General features: G+C 55.2%; 1 protein-coding gene across 1 annotated transcript; it reads left to right on the top strand.

Moving 5' to 3' along the window:
• Positions 1-254: 254 nt before the first annotated feature.
• Positions 255-11,351, top strand: PGF (placental growth factor). Its single transcript, XM_062495391.1, has 11 exons — positions 255-320; positions 490-529; positions 1,173-1,369; positions 2,814-2,890; positions 4,535-4,564; positions 4,653-4,715; positions 5,251-5,367; positions 8,554-8,639; positions 9,481-9,509; positions 10,044-10,094; positions 11,157-11,351. Exons 1-11 carry the CDS (start codon positions 255-257, stop codon positions 11,349-11,351), a joined length of 951 nt encoding a protein of 316 aa, XP_062351375.1.
• Positions 11,352-11,369: the final 18 nt, after the last annotated feature.

The following is an 11,369-nucleotide window of genomic DNA, read 5'->3' as shown; positions in this document are numbered from 1 at the left end:
GCCGCACCCGGGAGCACCGGCCGTCCCCGCGGCCGCTGGGGCCGGGCACCTGCTCCCGCCCCGCGGCGGGGCCGGGGCGGGGCAGCGGCGGGGCGGTGGCGGTGAAATACGGCGGCGGAGCGGGGCGCGCTCCCATGGCCCGGCAGCGGCGGAGGTGGCACGGCGGGGCCGGTGGCCGGGGTCGGGGCGGCATGCCGGGGGCGGCAGGGCGGTAGTTGCGGCGCCGTGTCTGTGCCGGGGCGGCGGGAGCGGCGATGCGGCTGCTCGGCGCCTTCCTGCGGTTGCTGGTGGCCGGGACGCTGGGGGCACCGCCCGCCCCGGTGAGAGCCGAGGGGCGGGAGGGCGGTCGGAGCAGGGGCAGCCCGGACCCACGGTGCCTCTGCCCGGGGTGGCCGCGACGACCAGGACAGCTCCTCCCGGCGCTGGGCGGGGGGCGGCGGTGGGTCGCCCTGTGCCGCCCCTCCAGAGCTCTCCTTTCCCTCCCTGCAGGCCCCGGAGGAACAGGGGACCTCCAGCACGGAGTCGCCCGGTGAGTTGGCAGTGGGCGGCCGCCGGTGCGCCGGCTGGGAGGGGGCAGCAACCCGGGGAAGCCTTCGCGCAAGCCCGGGGAGCGCTGGGGACCACCCGGGGCTGTGTTACCTCCGGAGTCCCGTGGTGACAACCGGGGAGGCAGCGGGGGTCTGTGCCGAGGCTCGAAGCAACCTGATTCCCCCAGCCTACCTTGGGTACCGGGCACCGCTGCGGGCCGAAGCGGAGCGTAGCCCAATCTCTCGGCTGCCGCCCCTCCGGTGCCGGCATACGGGGTCGCGGGTGGGAACACCCCTCTCAGCTCTCCCTGCTGGGGAGCCGCAGGGGACTGCTGGCCGGCCGAGCGAGGTGCGAGGAGCGGGGGAGCCCCTTCGCGGCGGAGGCCGGGGGTGAGCAGAGTGCCTGGGCAGGAGACGGAGCTGGCGGTAGATGGAGAAGGACCCTGTCGGGGTGGCTGTGTGAGCACAATGATGTGCACAGTACGGTGACGGACTTACTGGGAGCACAAGGTGGTCCTTTGCTTCCCTGTGCTCCATGATGGCTGCAGGACCCCCCCGCGGCTGCTGCACCTGCCCCAGCAGCGGCCCGGCTGGGCTCTGCCTCACTGGGCGCCTCTTTATAGTCCCTGTCCCCGTCTCTTGCAGTCCTGACTTTTCGGGAGATCTGGAATCGTAGTTTCTGCCGGCCTCTGGAGCAGCTGGTGGACGTCATTACCGAATTCCCCAACGAAGTGGAGTACATTTTCAGACCCTCCTGTGTGTCCCTGCAGCGCTGTGGAGGCTGTTGTGGGGACGAGGGTCTCCGCTGCGTCCCCGTGGAGACAAGCACGGTCACCATGCAGGTACGTGCTGCTGCTGAGGGCCGGGGCTGTGCCAGAGAGCTGGAGGGCTGCTCGCCAAGCGCCGGGAAGGAGAACTTGCAGCTTTGCATGCTCTAGACATTGCAGCAGTGTGGCTAGCAAGGGAGAGGACTTAGAACAGCTCAAATGCATACCAAGCCACGAGGGTCCCTCTGCCTCCTCTCTGGGCTTTCCCCTGAGGTCAGCTGACATCCCTGGTGGTACTGGCTTCGCTCCCTCCTTCCCTGACTTCTCTCTGTGTGGTCTGTCTTGCTCATTGCTGTCATTTTTCCAGACCTCTCCTGTCCTGTGGTGGGGCTGGGGGGTGTTCCAGTTGCCTCTGACTGCCGGGTGGGACAAAGTAGGTACTGCCCTTGAATCGAAGGGAGGAGTGAGGCTCTTCTGTATCAGGTGATGCTTGGGGTGGTGCTAACATGAATGGCCCCACACTGGGGCATAGTGAGCATGAAGGGCTGAGCCAACCACGTTTTCAGTCACTGCTGTGTGAGCTGTGAGATCTGGGGTGGGAGATCCTGGGAAGTTCGACTCTTCCCCATGTACCAGGCAGCATCTGTCCTCATGCTCCAGCCCTTGCACTGAGCTGCCAGAGATCAACCCGCCGATGCTGTAGGGACCAGGGAAAAGCTCTGCTTTGCCATGGGTGATGGGCTAGGGAATGCCTGCAATAAATCACCAGTGATATTGAGGTTGAAAGTGTGTTGGAAGGCAGAACAGCAGTTTCCAAAAGCACTTGGCTGAGGTGGATCAAAAGCCTGGTGTGAACAGCAGGCAGCTCCCCAAGCACAGGTCTCCCTCTATGGGAGGGATCCTGCTGCTGTGTACAGGGTGGAAATGCCAGACACTTCTGCAGGGACTGGTGTGGATCACATAACGGACGAACATATCCTCTAAGGCCCTTGGATGTCCAACCTGAACTTCAGGCTGGGCTGTGACATGTGACTGGGTGAATACTGTACCCATGGACTGGGGAGGCACTGTGGTACTGACTCCAGTCAATTCCAACTCAGTGCTGTAGGGAAGGGGTCCAGGAGGAGGCAGCAGCTATGAGATTGGTCTGAAAAATATGACTGGAGGGATATTTCTATCAGAGGAGGGAGGTGTGCAAGGGGGTCAAATATGTGAAAGCTCTCCAGAAAGGCAGAGACTGAAAAATCTTTTCTAAGGCTGGGAAATCCCAAGACCACGGGACTTAAATTAAAGCCCTGAAGACATGGGGCGGCACTAGCAGAGCCTCCCAAGCTGCCGGGGCAGCTGGGCTGGGCCAGTACTGCCTACGTGTGGAGGTGGAGTCTCTGTTGTTGGAGGTCCCGAGGAACAGGTTAGACATGCATCTTCCCAAGAGCCTGGGGTGGCAAGGCAGTGGTGCAGGAGCCCTTCCAGCCCCCTCCTGCCACTGCCTGAGAAGTAACCTTTGCTCTTCTTTCAGCTCCTGAAGATAAAGCCAAACGGGGAGGCACCCTATGTGGAGATGGTGTTCACCGAGCATAAGCAGTGCGAGTGCAGGTAGGGATTCCTGGGTTCCAGCAAGAGCAACTCTGCCAGCTCAGCCTGTGTGTGGAACAGGGATGCCCTGTGGGCACCCTGGCTGTGCTGGGACCCCTTCTTGCTGTCTTTGCACTAGGGTTTTCTGGTGCTTGTGGCCCTTGTTCAGCTGCAGGCTGCACCACATCTCTGCACCTGCTCCCTGCAGACAAGGGGGTGCATGTCTTTGTGAAGACAGGTCAGGCATAATGCACTGTCTGCAGGGCTGTGTTCCCCATCCCTGCAGCTGCCTTGGCATGCCTGGTATATGCTCCTTTAGCCACAGGATCTGCCTGTGGGTAATGAAGCAAGACTGGTGGCTCTGAGGCAGGGTTCAGTGTGTGACAGCACATTCAAAGTGGTGGCTCAGTGAGGAGCTCCATGGCTTGGCATGCCTGAGTGTGACCAAGGCCCAAAGAGAAAGCTCAACAGCTGAGTCTTGGGCCACCATTTAGGTGAGGCTGCCTCATACATACCTGAGGAAACATCAGGGGTTTACATTCAAAGCCAACAAATGAAAGCTTAAGACACACAGTGCCAACCTGGCCTGGATACACAATGCTGGCCTGGAATGGATGTGCAGCACCAACCTGCCACAGACTCCTGGCAACCCTTGGTCCCAAAAGTTGAGATAGCCTGGGCAGGACAGGGCCTCTGCCTGAGGACTGCAGTGCTGTGGGAGCAGCTCCAGTGCCACCTACAGCTGGTCCTTGCCATAGAAACTCCAACATTGCCTCACCAGGGGTCCTGGTGGTCACTCTTCATCATAATCCAAGGATGATTTAGTATTGCAAAAACTGGGAGATGAGTGTCCCGCTGGGCAGCCGTTAGTTATGATCCTTGCCTGGAAGAAGATCCTGAGGGTTCCTGGATTGGTATTCCCCTGCAGTTTTGTGAGCAGCTGTACTGGAGCAGATCCAGCTCCACCACAATCTCTGAAATGTCTCTCAGTAGATGCAGAAGGGGGAGTGGGAAGAAACAGATGTGTTACTTGCCTCCTTCTCTGCTTCTAGCTATTTCCCATGCAGGGAATTTCCTTAGCCTTTTGTGGTTTTCGTACCTAGGGTAATTCCCAGGGGATCTCCTATGAGCACTTGTGCAGGCTGCCTTTTGCAGCAGTTTTTGACTTCTTCCTAATCCTCTTTCCACACCTGTACACTGCTCCCTTTTGCAGTTAATGTAGGCATGGCAGGTGTCCTGGCTGTGACCCCCGTGGAGAGGTATGTCATGGCTGAGAACCCACTACTGAGACTTTGCAGCAAATCCCCCGTTTGTTACTCAGGATGTTACACCTTGTTTAACTAGGAGATGTGAAAGCTGTCAACTGAGAGCAGCTAGGACTGAAGTTGCCCTCCCCAGCCTCATTGGCAAAATATCACATTCCCAGGTTAGTCACCCAAGCTGACCAGTCCCTCTGATGTCTCTGCCTTCTCTCTGCCTGCTGCAATCAGCTCCTGACTGAGGAGTTGGTAAGGTCAAGAGAAGAGATACTGTGTTTGTTTTAAACATGAATGATAATAGGTAGATTGGGCTGTGCACTGGAGCATGTCAGTGGACCAGCTTCTGCAACTCAACATGCAGCACTCCCCAATAACCATTCTCTCTGTCATTTTTCCCACTGTGCAGGCCCCGGCAGGACCTGATGAGGTTGGGAAGGTAAGTGACATCAGGAGCATTGTTACTGGCTGGGATTGTGGGTCATCTCCCACACATCAGCCCTTCTCATGGTACTTTCCTTTTGAAGGAGGAGGTCCAAGGGCCGAGGTAAGAGAAGACAAGACAAGAAGGGGAGGAAAGACTGTGAAGTGTAAGTGAACAGGGGCAGGTATGGGTGGTGTTTTCTGGGTCAATTTTCTTGGGATTAGTGTCTTCATTAAGCATTCAAATCTTTAGTGACACTGAGCATTGAAAGGTTTGTGCAGAACAGACACAGAAGACAGCAGGAGGGGACAGTGGCTGTGGGGAAAAAGGTCTTTTACCAAAGACTTGATAGGTGCTTGGTAGTTTCCAGGCTCAGCAGCTCAAATCTGGGCAGAATGGGGATGGATGGGCTTGGTGACTTGATGGTGCTTAGCTCTATTGCCATCACAGACCATGCTGGGTTTCATGGATCCATGAATTTCAGCCTCATCTTGCTGCCAGCTGTGTCCTTACTTCTGTCCTTGACCAGTTGTTGTTTGGGTTACTCTACTCTTTCTGTCCTTTATCTCACTTTCTCAAACTCCTTGCTGTAACAGCAGAGGCTGGACCCGTTGTGGGCACTTCTGAGGTATGACACCTGTGGCTGGCATTTTCCTCTAGCATTTCCCCCTTTTGTCCTAAGCCTGCCGTTGGGGGCTCAGCCAGCACCAGCCCCATTACCTTCACTCCTCCCCACAAAGAGGCTGCCTGCAGTCCCTACCCCCGCAGTTCTGTGTCAGAGGGGCCAGGCACAAAGAGGGGGATCTGGGGCAGAGCAGGTGAGCCTCCCATGCTGGCAGTGCTCACCCCGTGCCATTCTCTCTTTGCAGATGTGGCACACCACGCAGGTAGCCTCTGCCCTGCCCCTAGCCTCGCTCCTGCCACCTGGGTTTGAGCCAGCTGCCTTTGCCCCCAGCATGGGCAAACTGTGGATTCATGTCCCTCCAAGCTGCATGGGGAGCAGGACTCCAGCACAGAAGAGCTAACTGTACTCTTGGCTTTTGGGAACACAGCCTGGAACCAAGGATTCCCTTGCCCCATCTGCCCCATTGGCACCAAGAGAAAAGGACTTGTGACCAAGCCTGGGGCTGAAGATGAGGCACTCAAGCAGTGTGTTAGTGTTTGAGGATGTTCTAGGGGCAATGAGGAGCCAACCTGGTGGATGTGCTGCTGGAATTGTCTGGGGAGGACAGCATGATGTGTGAGTGGAGATGGCTCACAGGGCTGCACCTGCAAAACTTCTCTGTCCTGCCAATCCTCTGCAGCTGGGGAAGAAGGAAATCTGGGGCAGGCAAAACTGTAAGGCTGCATCCGTCCCAGCTTTGGCACGGGGCAGCCCAGGCAGATGCCAGGGATCTTGCCTGGGAAGCTCTTCTGGTTGGGAACAGAAGCAAATTGGGGTCCTCATGTATTCACAGCCAAATCCCAGCTTTGCCCTGCTCAATGAAAGCTGGTCAGACATGGGAGCTGGCAGCTCCTGTGTGCTTTCCAGCAACTGCAGGCAGGGAACTTCCCCATGGACACCCATTCAGGCTGGAGAAGGGCAGTGACCCAGTGATGGTTTGTGACCATCACCAATCCTGCAGCACCAGGAGACTGCCCTTGGTGTGATGCTGGAGATGGGCGATGAGCAGGTTTCTCCCTGGGCTGGGGGCTATCCATGTGCTGGATTTCAGTTGGGTACTGGGAGACCCTTGGGTGAGCTCCCCTTCCCCTCCATGCCACAGCGTGGGACTGGTCCCTCTCCTTTATTCGACGTGCCCATCCTGTTCTCACCCCAGTCCAAATGTCTGACTCAGTGTCCTGTTCTCCCTGGAAGAGCTGATGCAAAGTTTAGGGCACTGGAGGGCAAGCTGCCCCACACAGGAAATACCCCACCAAGGGTCATTTATCTGACATGGGGACAGGCTGGCCCGGGACCCCCTTTCCTTACTGGGAATACCCTCAGGGTATATGGAATTAGTGGCCCTCATCAAGACGGCTGTGATGACTTTTGTTTGCTGCTTTCCCCACTCAGCCAGCTCTCTGCCCAGGTCCAGGGGGAAGCCACAGCCCCTGGTTTTCCATGCTTTAAGCAGGTCTCCTGAGGTTCTTCCTGTCCCCTTTCCCACCCCTACTGCAGGGGGTCTGGGGCAGTCTGCCAAATGCATCCCATCTGATCTATGCAAGCCATATCCTGGAGCAGTGCATACAGCTGGAAGCCCTAGGGGCGAGTTGGGCACTTATTGGTGGGGCACTCCTGGCACTGGGTTAAAACAAAATCAAAGGTCATTCTTGAAAGCTTCAGACAAAAGACTGGAGGGCAAGATCTGCAAAGGCTTCAAGGTTAGCCTTAAATGATGGGACCTGTGGTTTATCCTGCTTTGAGGAACAAGGGTGTAGCCTAACATAGCAAGAATTGGGGTCCAAGGTGACTTCTTCCCACATCTGACAGGGCTGCCTGTAATGGGGGTTACATTATGACTCCCTAAGCCATAATGCTGGTATTGCCTGAGACTTGCCCAAGGACATGGGGACAGGGCAGATCCCTGTCAGGGAAGGCTGGAGGTGGGTGTTGAGATGATGTGAACCTGCTTACTGCTGCCATGTAGCAGGGAATGGACTGTGTGAGCTGTAACTGTGCAGCTGGGCATATCCTTCAGGAGTTTGCTGGATCTCTTTTGGATCCCATTTCCAAGCATCTACAGTATCCTGGAGCACAGCCTACATGGGCTTTCCCTCAAAAATAGCCCATGAAGTTCCTCCTTCACTACCTCATAGATGAGGGGAACTCGCTGCTCCCCTTCCCGTATCACTCAGAGTCTGTGTGGGCCATGTGGTCCACGCAGGCTTTCTCTATCACTGTGTGTCATTTCTGCCTGGCTGGTTTTGCTCTGAGGCCAAGGAGAACCATGTGCAGCACTTGAGAATGTATGTGATGGTTTCTGTATTGTTTTTAGTACTCCAGTAGTATTAAACATTTAAAAAAGGAGGTTACGTAAATATAAGTATATTAATTAATAAAAATAAGTTTACCAAGACTGATATAGGATTAAAACAAATTCAAACACACTAACACACGGTGGTTTTTCCAAACAATTCCTGGTGTCTGGTCTCACCTCCTTGGCTCCTGCCTGGCACTGAGATATCCCAGGCAGCTCTGCTCATCAGACATGGTGGGACCAGGCACCTGCCTTGCCACAGAACCCTGTATTACTTCTCTCCTTCTATCATCTGAGCTGTCTAGGTGCTGTGTGTGACCTTGTCCCTTGCTCCTCCTGTGGCATGGGGTGTTGGACAGCAAGAATGTGGGTGCTAGGAGGGATGTGGCTGCCCAACTGCAGCTGTGATGGGCAGGAGCAGGGGGACATCACTTACACAAGAGGTTTTGGAGCTGGCATCTCCAGTTTTCAGGGCTCCCTCCAGCTCCTTGGAGGTAACAGGAACCCAATGAGCCCTAGCTCATGCAGTTCCTGTGAATGCTGCAGGCATCACATGCCCAGGAAAATGCTAGCTCCTTTCCTTATCCCTTCCAGAGGGGAGAGTCCTAAGACCCTCCTCATCCCAGCATGACAGGGACTTCCAGCAGGACATCACACCCAATGGAGGGTGGGAGACTGCTGCTCTGAGGGGAAGAGAGGGGTTCCTGGCTTCAGGGCTTGTGTCCAATGCCTGTATTTCCTCTCCAAGGGACCAACCATGATCTGCCTGTCCTTCGTCTGTGTGGTCCTGGCTGTAGCTTTTTTATACCACTAGCTCCTGGCAGCCCTCCTTGGTCACAGCAGACATGTGAGCACTCTGACAAGATCAGCCCCACGTTCCCCAGGCACTACAGTGCAGGGCTGTAGGGGGAGAGCAGTGCCCTTGTAAAGGGACACAGCCCAGCCCCAAAGCCAGCAGCATCCACCATGGACAGGCAGAAAACATGTTCTAACCCCAGTGCTCCCAAATCCCTCATCCTTTCCCTGCCTGTGTACCCCTTGCAGACAGGTGGCTGTCTCACAGGAGCAACACACCACTGGGTTATCAGCGTCCCTGGGCTCCCTGTGTCTTCCACCTTTACAGGGCAAAGGTTTGTTTAATAAGGCTTTAGGAGCCAGAGCTGCAGTAAGATGGTTTAGGAGGATACTTATAGGAAGACAAAACATAAAGCAGCCTTATGCACCAGGAACAAAATCTTAGTTTTTTGGGAAGTAACTATAAAGGTGATGTGGGGATTGGCCCAGAGATGTAGCATCATAGCTGATGAAGCCCTGATGTTAAAACTTCACTGGTTACCTCTGGTCTCTCTGAGCACAGGATGCCATCAGAGCACTGCTACCTAGCAGCATCTCCCAGCCATGCCCGTGCAGGTCTCCCATGTCTTCATGCAAATAAAGAAACACTGAGGTTGAAGCCAGTGGTGTTTGCAGTCTCAGCATATTTTAAGCTTTTGCCAGCTCTCATGTGTCAGTTTTAGCCTGGGAGAAAAAAGGCAGTTCTCATTCCTCTCCCTTTTATTTGTCTGTGCTGATTTTACTTAGGCAATTCCCACTTTTCAACAAGGACCACAAGCTCTTTAACAGGTTAATCTAAAAGTAGTCCCCCAAATTTAATGTCCTCTGTCCACCACTGACATGCAAATCTGGAAGCCCACAGGTAAAGGCAGTTGTGCCTCAGGGCTGGTATACCTCTTCTTCTCTTGCAAGGCTTTTCCTCACAGGAACATCCTTGAGGCACTTCCTGCTGATGCCTTCTGCTCACTCTCCTGGCTGCTTTAGAGGTGTTTGATAAAGAATTTAACTGAGTTTTGTACCCTCCTGGCAACTCCTCTTCACACACCTCCCTGCCACAATCACCTCAATATCCAAAACTGCTCTACAGATACCTTGTGCTGGATTTTGTGGTTTTCCTGTGCTCTCTGTCCTCTCCAGGCTCACATAGATCTGCTGAAGCCAGGCTGGTGAGTCGTGCCCTCTGTGAGCTGAGCACCCCTGCTCTCATCTCTGGTTCTCCTTCACTTTTTGCCTGCTCAGACTTTTCACTTCAAGGAGGAGCCTCCAGTCTCTGGTGGGAATTAAAAGACCTCAGAGACTGAGGGGTATAAATAGGCTGGGCATAAAAAATTGGTCTCTGTTAGTCAGAGGTTGGAAAAGGAACCTGGAAGCATTTTGAGGAGAAACCAAAGAACAAAGCACACTGGTCATGTTTGGGCAGTGAGTTGTCTTAAAAAGCAGATGGCTTGCATCCTCCTAGACCTGCCCTCTGAGGCACAGTTAATACTTTCATACTCCCAAAGAAATGGTCTTTGTAAGAGAGACAGTGGTTGCTGGATGCTGAACTGAGCTGTGGGCACAGGCTTTACTGTCCTGTTCTGTTCTTAACAGGCTGGGCTGTGCAAAAGAGCTGCCCAGGGGACCTGAGCCAAGGGAGATCCCCTACAAGTGTGTTATGAAGTAACCACAGGTCAGCCAAAAATGGGTGTCCCCTCTGCCAGTCCCACAGCAACCACCAGGTTCAGCAGGGGCTGGACACAGTGACTGACCAGGCTGGTGCGGCTGTGATGGCACAGCACAGGGCCAGCTCCTGACAAAATGAAAACCTCCACCTTAGGATCATTTCCTGTTGCAATGGGACATGTGCATAGGTTAGCAAGGGATGGACAAAGATGCAGGGGCCTCCCTCTTCTCAAATAGTCTTAGCACAGTTTTTCTAAGGGTATCACTTAGATTTCATTCCAGCTCTCCTCCCTTTGCAGGTAAGGGAGTTATTGCCTCCCTTGCCTGTGGTAAGGCAGTTATTTATCCTGGCACCAACCATCCCACAGAGAGAGAAAAACAGTTGGTAGTAACCACTTGAGCACTCCTGGTTCAGAAAATCTCCTTCTCTAATAACTGCAGTGATCCAGCAGGCTCTGCAAGGCCTCCTGGCCTTCCAAGAAAAGGCCAGGCCAGGAAGGCAGGAATACATGTTTCTAGGATAAACCAAAGACTGATATTTTCCACATACAAAGCATTTGTTAGTCACCAGCTGGGATCTCGATTATGCTGTCGCTTTGCTGCACCTTAATGCATTTGTGCTGATGTTCCCTGCTCTGTATTTGGAATAAGTCTGTAAAACCCAATGAATCTGCAAGAGCTGGTAGAAGGGCTGGCTGAGAGCCCACTGTCAAGGCCAACGGCACCCACTTGAAAGAGGAAATAGGGAAGAGCCAGGGGTACCCTGGGTTGGCCATGGCGAAGTGGCAAGACACCCACCACCTTAACTGTGGCAGTGGGGAGCTGCTGGAACGGCTGCACCTGTCGGGTGGACGGCAGAGAAAAAGGCTAATCTAAACACAGCTAATTACGCGTTATGGGAGGAAGGAAACGCGGCGGCAAAGGCATCATTTAATGAAAGGGAGCTTGGTTAATTAAGGGCAATTAATGGTGAATAAGGATGACAATAAAGCAAGTGGAGCGACGGCGCCCGGCGCGCGTTAACGGAGAGGGAGCGCCTGCCTCGGGCGGGGGCGGGACCCGGCGGAGGGGGCACCCGGCGGGGGGACCCGGGCACGGATCCCGCAGGGGGCGATGATGATGATGATGATGACGATGATGATGAGGAGGAGGATGATGATGATGATGATGATCTCATCCGCGGCCAATCAGCGCCGCCCGCTCCTGCCGCGCCCCTGCCGCTCCGCCCGGCGGCGCTGGGGGATGCTGGCGGCCGCGCTGCCCAGGTGCGGCACGGCGGGGGCGCGGGGCCGGGGAGGCCGTGCCGGAGAGCCAAGGGGCCGGGGCGCTCGTCGCTCCCCGGCTGAGCCCGCAGCCCCGCTCCC

Source organism: Cinclus cinclus, chromosome 6, assembly GCF_963662255.1.
Source record: "Cinclus cinclus chromosome 6, bCinCin1.1, whole genome shotgun sequence".
Taxonomy (NCBI): Eukaryota; Metazoa; Chordata; class Aves; order Passeriformes; family Cinclidae; genus Cinclus; species Cinclus cinclus.
Note: the sequence above shows the minus strand (reverse complement) of the source record. Positions and strands in the feature narration are given on the sequence as shown.

Bases quoted from the DNA above. Each gene is read 5' to 3' on its own strand.
- PGF (XM_062495391.1), top strand. From the start codon at position 255: ATGCGGCTGCTCGGCGCCTTCCTGCGGTTGCTGGTGGCCGGGACGCTG. The intron at 1,370-2,813 runs GTACGTGCTGCT...CTCTTCTTTCAG, and splicing joins CAAGCACGGTCACCATGCAG to CTCCTGAAGATAAAGCCAAA. The intron at 4,565-4,652 runs GTAAGTGACATC...TTCCTTTTGAAG, and splicing joins GACCTGATGAGGTTGGGAAG to GAGGAGGTCCAAGGGCCGAG.